This window comes from Argopecten irradians, chromosome 9 (genome assembly GCF_041381155.1).
Source record: "Argopecten irradians isolate NY chromosome 9, Ai_NY, whole genome shotgun sequence".
Lineage (NCBI taxonomy): Eukaryota > Metazoa > Mollusca > Bivalvia > Pectinida > Pectinidae > Argopecten > Argopecten irradians.
The window spans coordinates 11,520,435-11,538,060 of NC_091142.1; the positions used below are offsets into that span (position 1 = coordinate 11,520,435).

At 33.4% G+C, this 17,626-nt stretch overlaps 2 protein-coding genes across 2 annotated transcripts; one reads left to right on the forward strand and one right to left on the reverse strand.

Moving 5' to 3' along the window:
- Positions 1–794: 794 nt before the first annotated feature.
- LOC138331453 (uncharacterized) lies at positions 795–6,731 on the reverse strand. Its single transcript, XM_069279098.1, has 4 exons — positions 6,532–6,731; positions 2,756–2,851; positions 2,311–2,417; positions 795–1,128 (listed from the first exon to the last, which is right to left on the reverse strand). Exons 1-4 carry the CDS (start codon positions 6,608–6,610, stop codon positions 934–936), a joined length of 477 nt encoding a protein of 158 aa, XP_069135199.1. The 5' UTR covers positions 6,611–6,731; the 3' UTR covers positions 795–933.
- A 4,269-nt stretch (positions 6,732–11,000) lies between these two features.
- On the forward strand, positions 11,001–17,244 carry LOC138331454 (uncharacterized). Its single transcript, XM_069279099.1, has 4 exons — positions 11,001–11,351; positions 13,271–13,485; positions 13,920–14,036; positions 14,508–17,244. The coding sequence occupies exons 1-4, from the start codon at positions 11,031–11,033 to the stop codon at positions 14,623–14,625; spliced, it is 771 nt and encodes a 256-aa protein (XP_069135200.1). The 5' UTR covers positions 11,001–11,030; the 3' UTR covers positions 14,626–17,244.
- Positions 17,245–17,626: the final 382 nt, after the last annotated feature.

A 17,626-nucleotide genomic window follows, 5' to 3' on the forward strand; every position in this document is an offset into this window, starting at 1 on the left:
TATATAATATTTTACTTTCCTGATTTTTTGTTTATTTCACAAATTTTTTCATTGCATTCTATATCATCAAGTTAAAACAAGCCTATCCCCAAGACAACTACCATTCATTATTGTCGATGAAAAAGCTCAAAATAACGGATGAAACATATCAAACTTTTCGATTTTTTTTTTTTTTTTCATTTTTGCTTCCTCCTTTGCAATTTACACTATAATACCATCAAGTTCATTTTTTATTTATCATCAGTAAATCACCTCAGGTCCCTGTGTCAAGTGACATATGTACTCTTCCATTTGTCCGTAAACAAATCCTGAACGTTTATCTGTATACGGCTGTCACGTTTGGCTGGGTTACTAGCCCGTATTTTTCTTTTTCAAGGTAACATCCATTCATGTTTGTCAGATATATAGCACTAAACAACTTTGACATATTTTACTACTTTTACTTTTTATAAATTGTCACAATCTTTTTCGTGCGTCTCGCACGCATCACTGCCTTTTACATTACATTATGTATAACACTTAAACGTAAATGCATAAATAAATACATAATACTGTTCCTTGTGTCAAAAACACCCAGAGTAAATATATCGATAGAATCTCCTTGGTCACGTATACATGGTAGTCTGTTTAACCTAAAAAAAAACAAGTCAATATTTTTACAGGGATTTGATATTTCCCTACCTACTGTCCATTGATAGTTGAATAGTTCCCTTTCACATATGCTAATTTATTTTCCATAATTACTTAAAATTCTGGACATTTTTTAGACAACAACTGTTTGACAGCGGGCAGACGACAGCCAAAATAACGTCTTGATTTCTGTCTAATGGAAATCAAATGAATGAATCAATCTCCGACATGATGATAGTGACGTCATTGTCATAAAGTAGTCAGTACGGATATAAAAAGATAGTTCCGTTACTCTTGAAGAAGTCAATTCGGACATAAAATGATTGTGACGTCACTGGTTTGGATGAGTTCTTCACAAGTTGTGCCAAGAATTCCCTTTTCAAACATCTTGAATCCCCTTGATCCGACGATGAGACAATTCGCTTTACAGTCTTCCACCACAGCTAGAATCCCCTTTCTAGCATTATAACTATGCACGAATTCTATCCTTCCGCTTACCTGTTGACAAATTAAAACAAAATATCAAATTCATAACTGAAATTCATTGTAAATCTACCGATTCAAATTTGTTGATCATTTTTTTGAAATATTCAAGAGAAACACAAAATTATCCAGAAAAGAGATTTTGTGCTGATCACTAAATGGAAAACAACACCTTTAACACAAAGAAAGCAAAATCAACATGGGGACATGATGTACCAAATTTTGAATTAAAATATTGACGTTTTACCCATGGGTTGACTTCTTGTTAAAGGTAGGAGAAGCATGCATTCAAAATTCATTAGAACATGCCCATGTGTGAAAAACCAATGTGTCGTTTGGTTGCAATAGAAATTGTGCTTCAGTAATATAAGCAAAATATCTATAAAATATCGCCAAAGCAAAACTTCTAAAACCAACTTATTTCGCGGGAAAATTATTTTTTATTATTTTCTGTTCGATAAGAATTCGCGAAAATAAAGCGCCGCTTAAAAAACTTCAAGTGCAACAGAGCGTTTTACCTGTAATTCGCGAATTTAAATCGTCTGAAAAATTTCGTTGGGCCTGAAATAGCGAAATTAAGTCGGCGCGAAAATAAGATGGTTTTCAGTATCTCGTATAATGTATTCCATAAAATATCTACATTGATAATACTTTTATACACGTATATTATTTCTAAGATTTTAAAATATTATATATATATATATTCTTCTTGGCTAAATTACAACTCATCTGACCATATTAGGAATATACACTAAACTCGAGTATCAAACGTTCAACTGGAGACATTTTGTGACATTTCAGTTCTTTTGTTACCAATCTTTAATCAGGTTTCATATTCCATTAACATTCCTTAACTTAGGAAATTAAGCAAAAGCAAATGCACAGCAACGCTCAATAACAGCTACGAAAATCCCCAATTAAAAAACCTCCATAACTTAGGAAATTCTTTCTAATTGTATTGGCAAGGAATATTCTTAAATAAAGGAATTATCATGTCAAGTGTCCTATGTTATTGTAAACCAACTTATCATCGTGTGTGATAAAATTTCGCGTTTCCCGCATATGCCGACAAAACGCGAAAACGATTCGCCGCGAAAATGTTACGAAAACATAAACAGTAGAACCTTGGGAGTTATTGGACATGAAAAGGCGAAAATGATTCAACGCGAAAATAAGTTTGTTACAGTATATAACTACCTTTGCTTGTTTCATCATGGTTGTTAGGTCCTCTAACTCCAACTCCAGTGTATGTCTGTATTTCTCAGCGTTAGCGGATAGCATGTCGGAGTCGATGGACCTCAATACTAAAAAGCAAATAGTGATTTTTTGTCTTTTGAAGCGGATGTAGTGAGGGTTAGATAAAGAATATATAACGGAAATCAAAGATTTGCATAATTATCAAAATAATATTATGTTTCATAATATTATGTTTCATAGTCAATATCATATTTTTGTTTACAACAAAGACGCTATGAAGGTCGCAATTCTAGACAAGCAAATACAACATAAAAATAGTTTAAATGATTGGCTGATATAATAATGCATTAATTCAATAAATTCATTGTCTTATTCAGGATCAATCTATAAAACTGCCATGCTGTTTCACTGATATTGGGCACATACAATCCGCTTTAATACATACGACTTTGCCACTGTTCTGTCGTGAAGGCGTCCCGCACGTGTACTACCGAAGTAACCACCACGTGATCCTTAGGGCGGTGTAGGTTGGTCACATACCCTACAACATACACCAAACACTTACCCCGTGTATCATTTTACCCCTACATCACCTGTTATACAATTTACGAACTTCTAATTCAGTTGAGGGTCAACGAATCTCGGGTGTCTAGGATATGCAAAAGAAGGAAATATTTTGGTACCTTAGTTTACCCATTCAACATGGCACTATTTATATGCTTATTTCACTTTATTAAGTGGTATATATCAAGGTATCTTTGTCCATGAAACGTCATATTTCATATTTCACTAGGGCGTAAAAATGCAAAGGTAAAAGCTTTCTAAAGTTGTAAAAAATACAAACGTCCATACGAAGGTGAATCAATAAGTAGCCAGTCTAACTTATTTCCAGTTAGGATCCGCCGCCTTCTCTTTGGATATAATTACCCTCTAGACTAATGGACTTAGATCAACGGTGATCAAGTGTCATCTACTCCGAACTAAAAATGTTAGGGTCCTTTTCATGGACCCACTCCTCAACTGCCGTCCACTGTCGCAAAGAGTTAGGTCATGCAAATAATCAGGCTGTGGTATTAATTCCCTCCACATCATCCATTGCAATTTTTCAAGAAGTGTGGACATTTTCGCGTTAAACTGTTGCAACAAAATACCTTTAAAGAATTAATCTCGGCGTTTTTTATGGAAGATGGCTCTCATCTGGCCCAGCAAGTTTTCATTGTATACTGGACAGGATTTACTTTTGAGTAAAAAGTCCAACATGAGAACGCTATTTGTGTCCATCACAAAGCTGTGGGCCATCACCCTGTCGCCCAGGCCTTGACAGACCCATGTAAGATTCTATTATATCTTGAAGTTCTTTGGTATTATGGACTCAGAACTAACCCAAGTCTCATCTACAGTCATCAGACGCAAACTAATATCATCTTGGTGCAGCATACCTATATCGGAGTATACGAGATACGGAACATTATTGCACATGTCTGTTAGTGGCATTAAGTAGTCATCCAAACCAGCTGGCTTCTTCTAAAGACTTTCGACCGCGTTTGAATCCCCCAATTAAGAATTTAGCTTGAGCATTAGATGATGCTGAATACCCATATACATAGGCGTTTACCTATTCATTACAAGTACGAGCTATTGCATACACGTAGTATAACTCAACTTGAGTGGTGGAAAGGCATGCCTTAGCTTCACTCGCCATGTTTGACATTCAATATCTTATTAAAGAATGACTCGATACGCGTACATTTTTGTACCTATATATGCACATTATTGAAACAATTAATGCATGAAAATCGTCTCGGCCAATCGGAAATGGGATAGGCTGGTTTCTACAACGGAATATAAGAAAAAAAAAACACTCTGGTGACTATGTGCGTCAGGTTTCTAAAGATGACTTTTGGGAACATTGGGAAGACATCGTGTTCTGCTATAAACAAATGAAAGAAAAAGAATAACTAAAAGTCACACATAATACAGAGTTCAACACATTCTTATGACGTCTGATGATACTCCATTCAAGAATCCAAGAAACCATTTCGGGTCCGTAACTGTGACTTCATTGACCAGATATTGCCGCTAGGGACTTATCGGATATAGTGCATAAAGCCATTACGTCTGAAAGTCAATCTGATGGTCGGGATCAGTTAGCTTGAATGTCTCATTAAAAAGTTCCCCGTGTATCTACCAAGGCAAGCATTTACAAAAACTTTGATTACTCTGTAAAATGAAGGTCTGAAAATAAGACATGTAATGTATTTTCATAAGTATTGTGCATACCGCGTGAAATCTATAAACATGCTATATCCTAACAAGTTGATCAAAGTTTGACCCAGACTCGAAACGTCCAATCCATTTCCTTAGAAAATCCATATCACTGATGCAATTGTTAAATATCTTTTGCCGACATTATCGATCTGTGCGATACGGACCTAATCAGCCCATTACGATATGCTTTGTCGCATGTCTCACGCACTTCATCTGTCCCATCAGCTGGTCCCATTTCTCGTGACTTTCTGATCTTTTATTATATTTGATATTAACGAAGACAGACAGTAATTAGAATATAGGACAGGCATTCTTAAATTTATTATGTATCTTGACATTTTACGCAAACATGTTTTATGTCTTATCGATAGCACCTGCGAATTAGTTACAGTTTATCTGGGGCTATACTAGTGCATCCTCGATACTCTAAAGAGTTGCTATGACCGTTGTTACTCGGAAGGGGTTACTATCACAGTAATCCCTATTGAAATTCCTCCTCGAGACTCTGGTATATTGGACGTTTGATAGATTTCCTACGAGAGACATCTATCAAACGTCCGAATACAAAAGAGTCTCGAGGAGGAATCCCAATAGGGATTACTATCACAGCTGTTACTCGACAAGGGTTACTATCACTGTTATATTAACCACTGGAGTATCGAGGACGATATTAGTTTCCGTAGATCTATCTCAGGTCTATATTACAAACCAGTAAAGCTTATGCAATGTCTGTTCGAATGTGTTGCTCTCGGAGATTGCGTTTTCTTGTTGTGTCTCCTTGTGATAGCAGATGGCACTTACCGATTTTATAGTGCTATCTGACCGAACCATACCAATGCATAAGACACACTTTACATCGCGTTTAATCACAGAGATCTGGGAATTCGTACATTGTATTGTATGAGTTTTATCTGTATCCCCTACAACGTCTCAAATATGACCATATTTGAGATACTCTAGTGGGTCCAAATATATTTTAAATTGTAACATATTCTTAAATCCCTGTGCACCCGTTCAAATCTGACAATGAGCAACCAAATGTGACGACAGGGTTGCCGTTATATGTTTAACTTAATATGGGTCTACGTACAATGTAACAGTGTCTTTGTAGTGTGTAAGTTGTAAAATTGCGGTGTCGGTATATTTAGTGTAATTCTTACGTGTAATATGATATATATTATATGTAGGATGTACGTCTCTGCAGGATTTTGCATGCACATGATATCTCGTGCAGTTCGTAAGTCATTGGGTTAACGTCATATGGTCACGTGCTTTTAATACGGTATTACAGGTTTTGTTAATATTTCCAAGTGTCGGTTTCAAGGTCATGTCCTATTTTAGCAGAGAACATCTATCTGGAGAAAACTGGTTATCTACTCAAATTATATGAGGACATGCCCATGAATTTCCAATCAGCATTTGATGCAACAGACGAATAGAATGCATGTTTGTATGTTTTTCACATCATCTTGTAAAGAAATGCAACCCAAGGTTTACTTCAAATACAAATGTATGAATATTCATGAGACCGGGTTAGTATAAACTTAATTGTATTTACAATAATGTCGATGTAGGTTTTATTTTTCAAAGTAATAAACACACGATCGCGTGGTAATACAATACGTAATGAACAATATCTGTTGTGTAAATATTGCGATTTTATATACTTATGTAAAAATTGTACGTATGCATCTAATGAAAATAAATTGAAATTCAAATAAAAAATATTTGCGCGTGGCTTTTACGTGATACATCCAAGCATGCATGTGACAACCACGAAAAATGTTTTAGCATACTGTATACATGTAGGTATATACTTTATGAATGCAGCTATTTTTGCAGGTGAATCTAATATTGCAGGTCTAAATTGATGTACTCGAGAATAACTGGTATCAGCGAAAAATTGATTTACTGTAATTGTGTAGTTGCACTTACTTAACTATAATTACTTACATTGGAAAGCTTTCTTGGCGCAAGGACTGCTATCCATCGCAATGACCACTGTCCGTGTATGTCCAGTATTATCCTCCATGTTGCTACAGATGTGTTCCTCGTTCAGTGGTCAGCCAGAGATGTGAGGAGACCGTACGCTCACCTGTATATCTGTCGGTAGCATCTCCCCTGTCAAGTCTGTTTTAACAATACATGTAAACATACAGCGCCCTTGCAATACCTGGAACGCAGGGACTTGAAGTCTACCTATAGCATTTATCGAAAAAAACATGTAAACATATACAGCGCCCTAGCAATACCTGGAACACAGGGACTTGAAGCATACCTAAATACTTATCCTGTCAAGTCTTTTTAACAATACATGTAAACATACAGCGCCCTAGCAATAACTGGAACACAGGGACTTGAAGTCTACGTATAACAATTATCCTGTCAAGTCATTTTAACAATACATGTAAACATACAGCGCCCTAGCAATAACTGGAACACAGGGACTTGAAGTCTACGTATAACAATTATCCTATCCTGTCAAGTCATTTTAACAATACATATAAACATACAGCGCCCTAGCAATAACTGGAACACAGGGACTTGAAGTCTATATGTAGCATAGTATCACATGAGTGCAATTGATATATGGTTATTATGCATCTCATAGGCCATACCTGGAAACACAGGGACTTGATGTCTACCTATAGCACTTCTCTTCTCAAGTTTATTTTAACATACAGCGCCCTACCAATACCTGGAAACACAGGGACTTGAAATCTACCTGTATAACATACACGTGTGTAATTGATATACATAGTAAATATATGTAACATATGCCATACCTGGAAACACAGGGACTTGAAATTTACTAGTAGCATGCATGTGAGTAGTTCATATATGGTTACACAATATTATGTAGTATAAACGATAGCCTACCTGGAAACACAGGGACTTGGTATCTTCTCTTTCCTAATCTATTCAGCAATACAGTAGATACAGATCATCACATTTAAAGACAGGGACTTGACGCACATGTCTACACGTTGTATGCACAGTATATTTATAGACGATACAGTACGCGGAAAGCACAGGGGCTAGACACTTCACAGTAACATATCGATGTAAATATCTAGCATCATAGGCTTATATCAATACTATTTACTAAATGCTGTGCTTTATAAATACAAATATACATTTCCTTTGTAGCATATTACACCGATTAAAATCACATGACCTGGTAATTGCAATTACAGTAACATACAGGGGCATACTTTTGTATATGTTGACAGCAATTTGCGCTCAATTTATATTCTCTTTAAGCCAACTTCGCTAGCCAAGGGTATTAGGCCGATTCTATTTCTACTTCGCTAGCCAAGGGTATTAGTCCGATTCTCTTTCTACTACAAGAATAGAACTTAATACCCTTGGCTAGTGAAGTTGTCTTTAAGCATAATTTCCTGATCTGGTCGATCAGAGTTACTTCCCTTACCGACAGAGTGGAACGAAGGGAAGAAACTGAAAAAAAAAAAGATCGGACAGAGTGAAATGAAGGGAATTCACTTTAATAAACCCGAATGGTTGTGTAAGATACGAGATTTGCGTCATGTATTATGCTATAACTAGCAAAGTCATGTAACTCGAAGAGTAATTATTACATTTGTAAAAGGTACTATATATCTCATTCTCAAAATTCTCAGAATAAATTGCAAATAATATATGTTGAGCAGATTTGCGGCTCGTATAACATCGAATATGTACAATACCTAAATAGCATGAAATCTAAGAGCTCTCATTTACAGAACCAGATACATATAGCTGAGGTGTATGTAGAGAATAATTAGCATGGAGAATAGTTTCAACTTGTAATCAGTCCGTACAGGTGTTCAATCCCGAACTCTCTTAAATAGTGCGTCCAAAACTTAGTGGAACAGTTACATATATGGCACAGTGATATGACACATACGTGGCCAGAAACATTTATTACATTTTCTGATGTGCCGTAACTTGGTGAAAAATTTAACATGTTATTTTTTCTTCAGTAATTTATTAAAAATCATAAGGTTTGGTAAACAAAGCTGTGGAAATCGTTCAAATCGACAGACAAACACATGATGCCTTGTAAAGTTTTTTTCTATAGAACACAGATGGCATGCACTGTAAAATTCTTGCTTTTTATTTAAGTCTCTGTTTTTATGTCACAGTATGTGCCTGCATACATCACTTAAATATATGTTTCCAACGCCTTGTAACGTATGATTTCTGCGAAGACTCACAAGAAATATGATTTGTCAGATTCAGATTAGATTATTTTATTTCCTTGTTTTTAACACATTGGAGAGTTGACATGAACATATACAATATAACAATGCAGACAGTGCTGGACAAACATATAACTACATTCTGCATAGCAAAACAGGTACATTGTATGATTGGTTATGTTTATATACTATTTCATTAGACATAATATCAATAATTTTATAATGCACATTTCAAAACCTTGTAAAATCAATTAACTTAAATTAGAAATGAAATTAATTCGAAGCTTTAAAGCCGAATCTATATATTTTCCTAACCTATTTATTTCCCCTATATTCTGGGTTGATTATAAAAGTACCAAGTTAAAAACACGAGGACGTCTATAATAATATGATTTAATATATTTTTTCTTAAATCAGCGTAACAATTGCATATACATGTAAGTATAAAGTGACATTCATCTTCAATATCATTAGCATTACAGACCTCACACAATCTTTGAATTTTCTGACGATTCCTATATCTCTCTTCACCCGTTACATACCATATATATGGTATGATTTTAATGGCTTTATATGCCTAAAACAGTCTATGGACACTCAGGTGGACCCAAATGTATTAAACTGTAACTAATTCTCAGGTCCCTGTGATATTTTGAAGCTATTTTATTTGAATGACAGATTGATATTTTAGTGATAAAATGCAATTTTCAAATTACGTTTCTATGCAATTGCCAAAAAGCTACAGGCTATTCCGCGGGAGCTTCCTGAGCCTTTATTGCGTTTCTATCTGATTAAAGTAGGATATAATGCTTAAATTCTTTATTCCTGCATGTATCAATTTAAATTTTGATTAAAAGTCACGAGTAAATTAAATAAATAATCCTTATTTACGTTTATAAACTAGGAATTATGTTGAATAAATACATTTTCTGCTATAAATAGAACAGTTTAGTATGAACATGTCACATTTAAATTAAATTCAATAGAAAACTTCGGTATTGTTTATTCCAATTGTTCAAATTGTTCAAGTTAGTTCCTGTGATCGTCGGCAATCGACTTACAGTGAGTTAGACCTTAAAACATACATGTACCTATCATATTGATTTTTTTTTCTCAAATTCCAGTCTCCGAGTGGTTCATCCCATTCCGTTAAGTCTGTGAAACTGCTGGTTTAGGGCTGTTCACAATATGCCAACATACAAAGTACACTCAATACACGTAAAAAAATATGCTGATCATTTGTGTTTTGTAGCCGAAAAAGGTTCCATCTTAAATCAATTTGATAACAGAAGAACAAATATCTTCATTCATTTGTAAGATTAAATATTTCATCGAATTTTGTATATGTCCGTCGCTTTGATTATATCAAATAAAATGTTATAATGAATGTTTGAAAATATAATTAATGTACATGGCATGACAACCCGCGGGTCTGTTAAAATTGGAATTAATTTAATAAGCAAATTAAAATTCTATGTTTAAAGTACCTATTATGATTACACAAATCAAGGACGTAAATGTTCAATCATAAATCTTTGTAAATCGATCGATTATCATTGTTTAATTGTTGGTATATATGTATCATCTTGTTTCACCGTTGTTACAATGTGGAGTTATCACCTACATTTGTACATGTAATTTTTGTACATGTAGGCAATGTAAATTTTATTCTGGTTGGGGAATGTTCACAATATTAAAAGCACACAAAGTACACGTAATACAACAAGTCAAAAAAACAATATTTTTATGCTGATTAATATCGTGTCATAAGCCTAAAATGGTTCCATCTTAATTGATTTGATAACATTTTAAACTGAGATGAAAAATAAAAAGTAAGAAAAAACAGAATAAATATTTCCCTTCGTTTGTAGAATAAATATTTATTGCACTGTACGACGCCTTAATTATGGTAAATACAATATTATAAGGACTGTTTAAAATTATAATTAATGTATGGCATGACAACCCGAGGGTCTGTTAAAATTGGAATTAATTTAATAAATATCTAAAAATCTATGTTTAAAGTACCTATTATTACACAAATCAATTGATAATCATTATTTGATTGGTGGTAATACATGTGTCATCTTGTTTCGTCATTGTCCAAACGTGTTTTTATCACCTAATTATTTCGTTTAATTAGTTGTTTGGCCGGTAATCATATCCGGGTGTATCGCCACTTCCCTGTACCGCACCAATCAAACGCGCCCAAGATTCAAAACCACGTGATCACTCAGCTGATCGCCGTAAATGGTGAAGATACAAAGGTTGGCGGTTCATTTAAAACGGTCACAGCACGTCAACACAAGCACGATGTCTACCAATCTCAGAAAGTCGTTTCGTTTATCGTGGCTTCCAGGTAAAAAATATAACGTATTAGAAGGAAAAGAAAACATGTATTTCAACACACCAAAGTACAAGCGAGCTATTTCGGAAGGTGATATTCCAACACAGCGACATGCAATCCATCCGATGAGAAATCGTGCAAATCAACAACCTGCTAAGCCGAAGTTTGAAAGGAATTCAAACCTTACAAAGTCAGTTCGTGAAGCTATGGGATCTTTAAAACAGGTAATTGTTAATTTTGAATCTCTATAATTATTTATTACGATCATACATGTATATGCCTGCATATTTTGCATGGGGCACCGTGCAATCCCGGTTTTTACTTTCAGGTGATAAGTTAACTTCAATTTCGACCTAATGTCGTAACGAAGAATAATTTGTGTTTATATTATTCCCATATTTATATGATTTGGTTGCATTTGCTGCCATATATTTCCCTACTAGATCTGAATTTTGTAGGTTTGAAAATTACAAGAAAAAAATCTAGGCCTAACGGTTTTGAATTTTATGAGTCATTTCCTTTAAAATTCTACATTTGAACAAAATGCATTTGATTCTTGCATTGAGTTGTTTCTGTCACAGAAACACACGTCCTTCTGCAAATCTTTGTGTATATTTTGTATAACCAGCTGCAGGTTTGTACGTGTGTCTAGCTTCGACTAAAGTGTTTGTTCAAGTCTATGTTTGTTTTGTGAATGTTTTTATAGCGAGGTTGTTTTAGTAGTTGATGTTTGTTTAACAGCTTATAAAAACAATAACATGTCAGGTGATAACTCAAGACTGAATCGTACACTGATCTAACAAGAAAAGGTTTTACAAAGCGACATTCCAAAGCTATGGTTATGTTACGTATCTGTAGTTGCATTGCAAAAGACTGTAATATTAATTAGGAACATGAACTATTATGATCATATTTATTACAGTTGCATGACTGAATAAACACACAAAATTATAATAATTAAAATTTAAAATAATAAGTTAATTATTAATGTTTGTGTAGTATTTCTTTTTATTTTTCAAAACATCAATATAATATGATGCAGCTGAGATTAAAATATATATAAAAATATTTGTATTTAATACCAAGACGAGAAAAAAATATACTTTTATGTTTTGTTTCCCTTGTTTGACATGATATTTGTCATTTCAAATATCTATAAAAAATCTATTTTATTGTCTGACACAGCCCTTGGGGCAGACATGATAATTACTACAATGTCCGACCACTGCCCCATAATAAGTTAAACATTTACTATCAGTCCGTAAATCTAAATCCAGACTTAATATGTCCCTAAAGAGAAACCCTGGAGTCATGCCAACTCTATCCTACCTAAACCAATGAGTCATCTAGTATAAGCCTTCCCGCTCAAATTCAAGTATATAGGGTTGATATTTTCACCAAATACCAAAGTGACAGTCTAAGTACATTTGTAGCCATCATGTTACAAATAGTTCTGACAAATGTCATGGATCACTGCCAGCAATGAATGTTGTTGTAAAGAAATAAGTTTTGATCATTGTCATCTAAAAGGGTGACAGTTAGATTTGATATAGTCATGGGAGAGTACACACAAATATAGTTACTGGTATATCTATAGCCAGATTATATTACATTATAGCTACCTTATGAAATAATATGAAGTCAAGAAAAAAATTGCCTTTAAAAAAGAAAAAACATACATGTGCATGCATTCTATAAAGACAAATTGTAGACCCAAATGTAAAAGCTTGATACCTGGACACCAGTTATATAAGGTTACCTGGAAAACGATTTTTTTCTTAACAAAAATCTTTACCAGTAGTCTTTGAAAATCAAAATTGATTCTTGCCTCTACAACATGTCAGATTCTCAAGTTTCAATCTATGGGGAGATTATTTAGTATTAGGTTCTGTTGTCCAGTAATTTACATTCATAAGTTGAAATGGGAGTTTTTCATCTAAGTCTGGGTGGGTTGACAGGTATTAGAGAATCATCTATGATATTGTATAGCCTTACAAATTATCTTTAGTCGGTTGTCCTCTGTGAATTCATGATCATAATCAATATTTGATGAAATTACTATTCATATTACATGAATTTGATGAAAGGACAAGTGAAAATTTCTTGGAAATAAAATGTAATTTCTTGCTTCATTTGATTTTAGAAATTTCGTGTATCCACAAGAAAGTTGAAGAGGTTGACCAATGAAACGAGGAGCCCATCGCCATCTAAGGGTGTTCGCCGTGGCAACAAAACGTCACTGAGGACACCCCCTCGTCCTGCTAATCACGAAGTTAAAATGTACTCTCCATTTTTGATTGACACCCCAAGCACCAGTCGAACACCTTCCAGATTACGTACATCAACGTCTTCAAGATGGTATGTCAATTGCAAGTTCTAGAGATAAAAATAAACTTTCTTGAGTCATGTTCAGCAAAGAATCCTATTAAATTATAAAAATGAATAAACCAAATAATTTAACAGTAGTGTAGCTTATTTACTATTTAAAAACAGAATAAATTTCAATCTGAACTGTATGTAAAAAAAAAAAAAAAAAAAATTTTTTTTTTTTTTTTTTCAAAATCTTGATAATAATAATAATAAAACAATGTTATGTCAGTGGCATATTTCAAAGGCTTGTGCCACTATTTTTTCACTTTACAATTTTTCACAACTAACGAGTACATCTTTCAAGAGTGAAACACAGTCACTGACCCATCAGTTGACAGACAGACAGCTAGAATTAATGAAAATAATTGTTGTCTGCATTGAAGAAAAATTAAGCGTAAATTTTTTTGTCTTGATTTTCCCAGGACAGACAATATGGAGACTCCGACCCGACTTCGGAGAGAGGTAGAGGCCCTCACCTCTAACATGCAGGCTCTTGCTACTCTTACCCCTGGAGGACTACAACAAAGACCGAAGACAAGGTATATATCTGAATACAATCGTAGCATTGGACCTAAATACATTTGTATAGCAACATCATTATGATAATACCGTATGCAAAGTAACATGTATTTAAATCAAATTCAAATTTATTCAAATTACCTGTTACTTTATTGAATTAAGTTTTTCAACTTATTTGCACATATATAAGAATATCGTACAAATTTAATTGGCGTACATATAGGACAAAATCAGCAATTAAATGAAAAAGAATTTTGCTTTAACTCCAAAATTATGTTGACTGCTAAAAGGTACTGTACCAAGGTTACGTAACTCCCCAAGAGTATCATTCATTAATTAATTACCCAAGATATTAGATTAATAACAGGCATTATGTGATATACCTTTGGCCTGTAACACCACAGCGTTTGATTTTTATTCCATCTATGTATCAGACTGAATAATTGATTGAAGAATAACATATCTAAGACTGAATATTTGATAATTTCCAGACGATCAACAATTTCCCCTCTGACAAACGGCAGTTTGAGACGTCCCACAGGAGAACGTAGTAGTGAAAGAATACAGAGCCGACAACAGAGAATAAGGACTTCAGCTCTTGTGCGTTGAGCTATACAAACATCTTTGGTGCTGCATTTTGAATCTCATATTAGTGCCATTCTACTGTTAGATTAATCTGCAACAGACAATTTGAAAGTTTGCTTTGTCAAATGATGTGGTGCTAGCTAGCTTGTAATATACATGTGCATGTCAATGTTTCCCTTTGCAAACCTGCTTTCTCTCTGTTAGTCATTTGTCAGATCTAGGCAGGTAGATGTGATGGCAGCCTACAGATTCCTTTTGACTTTGAGAATACTTGTTTAGTGGGTTTTTGTTTTTTGTTGTTGTTTTTTTTTTTACATTTCTTGAGTTGTCAAAGTAAGGAAATTATAAATCTGCTATCTATGTAGGCCGATGTTATGAGCTTCACAATAACAGATGTACATTATTGACTAGGTAGTATATGGAAAACCTTGACAAACTTGGTACCAACTTTTCCTTTTCTACAGAGTCATTTTAGATAGTATTTATACACATTGTGTATGGCATTATTTGATAGATATACATGTACTACATACATAGGTACATAGCTATAGCTTGATAGTTTTAGTCCCAGCGCTGACCTCGAAAAACTTGCCAGTCTTTTGATATTGTACATTTACAGTGGCAATATATACTATTGTACACATTTACATATGCTTAACAATGACAATACTATATACTATTGTACATGTACAGTGACAATATACTATTGTACATGTACAGTGACAATATACTATTGTACATGTACAGTGACAATATACTATTGTACATGTATGTAGTGACAATATACAATTGTACATGTACAGTGACAATATACTATTGTACATGTACAGTGACAATATACTATTGTACATGTACAGTGACAATATACTATTGTACATGTATGTAGTGACAATATACAATTGTACATGTACAGTGACAATATACTATTGTACATGTACAGTGACAATATACTATTGTACATGTACAGTGACAATATGCTATTGTACATGTACAGTAACAATATGCTATTGTTTATATATGTAAAGTAACAATACCAGGTATATACTATTGTACACATTTACATATGCTTAATTAGATTTATTACATAAGGTTGAATTTGATGTGTTTTGTGTGTGACTGCAAGCAAATAAGTCTGTAAGTTAAGCAATATGAATTGAGTATTTAACCTTTCATGTATGATTATTCAATTTCTTCTGTACTTTTGTCATTACTCTAACTTACCTGTACAGATTTTCAGTATTATTCCTCTTTGTACTTTTCTAAATCTATCTTTCTGCTGTATGATTCTCTTGTAATGATACATTTTCTCTTTTATTTGCTCACTCATTATAAAATACATTTCAACAATACACGACTGTACTACTAGCCTCTAGATCTGTAACTCTTGTGAAAATTCAGTAAAATGCACCTGTTATACAATAGTATGGATAGAAAAACACATGATCAAGTGCATGTAGTCAATACATGTAGTAACAATGGTAGAGTTTTGTCCCTATTGTAAGTACATTTACTAGTAAATGTAGGATGTTGACTTCACAATTTGTTATAGATCATTTAGTTTTGAATGTTAAATATAAGTACATGTGTCAGACTATCTGCTTCCTCATCCCCTCGTCATGTATTTGTTAAGTGTTAAATATTGAATGTACTACATACAATGTCATTGATGTACTATGTACATCTTAATATACAACTATGCACATTTATTTAGAACTACATACTATAATATTTTTAATAGCTAATAAATTACTTCTTTGACTTATTTTAATACAACTACAACTAAATTATATCCTTAGCATTTTTTAATCAAATTGGTATTGTTTTTTTAACTATTCATGCACGACTATTATTTTTTCAACATTTATTTTAGTGATTTTAACATTGTTCATCATCACATAAGCTGCTGTACTTGTAAGTTTTCACTTTTGTAAATATAATAATTGTCTGGTGTAATGTAGAATTATACTTGTTAGTTCAAGCTACAATATTATAATACTCATTCCTAATGATATACTTTAGAATGGTTGGTAGATTTTTTTCAAGTCCAAATTTTTATCTCCAAAGATAAAACAAGCATGCATGCTCAAAAGTTAAAATCGCAGAATTCAAACTGAAATATCAATTCCCCAAATTAGAAGTATGGCATTTTATTCTACCATTTCTATTTTACTTGACATATTCCAAAGTTAGTTGTTTTAGTGAAGTTTTTATTTCACTAGTTATTTTACACACACTTTGTTATTTTAATTTAATTAGAGCATGCATAGTTACAAACCAGGGGAGGTAATAAGAGTATAAAATAATTTATTTCCATGTAGAAATTAATCATTTTTAAAATCAAGAAATGATTAATGGGATATTGAAAAAATATATACAGAAGGAATATAACATGTGAATTATTATGAAAAAATATTGTCAAAACCAAAAAAATACTACCATACACTGTATTTTTTAGATGTATGTGAAAAATTACATACCGTAAATATTGGTGATATTGTCATTTTAGTTCACTTCCTTACCAAACATGATGATTTCTGCTATTTCAGTATTTTACTTGTACTCCTTTTGTATCTGTATCTGTTATATACATTGTATACATATTTTCAAAAGGCTTCACAATAAAAGCCTCTTGTTGACATTTGAGTAATTGTTGTGTTGTTTCTTTGTGAACCCGATTCAGGGTTTCATCATGTTGCGGTTTATACATGTACTGTGTCACAGTCTTCACTTTCTCCAGCAATTACCGTATTAGCCGTTAATACACCCAGGGACCTTAAAAATTTACGACAAAGGGGGTGATTAGTAGGTAACGGAAAGTAATTTGTGGATGAAAAACCTCTAAAATAGTATGTCATAATTAAGTCTTTCCATGCTAATGGTACATTCATCTGTCGCAGTATTTAGCAAGCATATGCCTTATTTCCTTGGATACACAATCACAATTGTCGTATACATAATCAGTGATATCTCTTAAGGACATTTTCCAGCTGGTCCTAAGGACCGACTGACCCTAAAAGTTACTGGT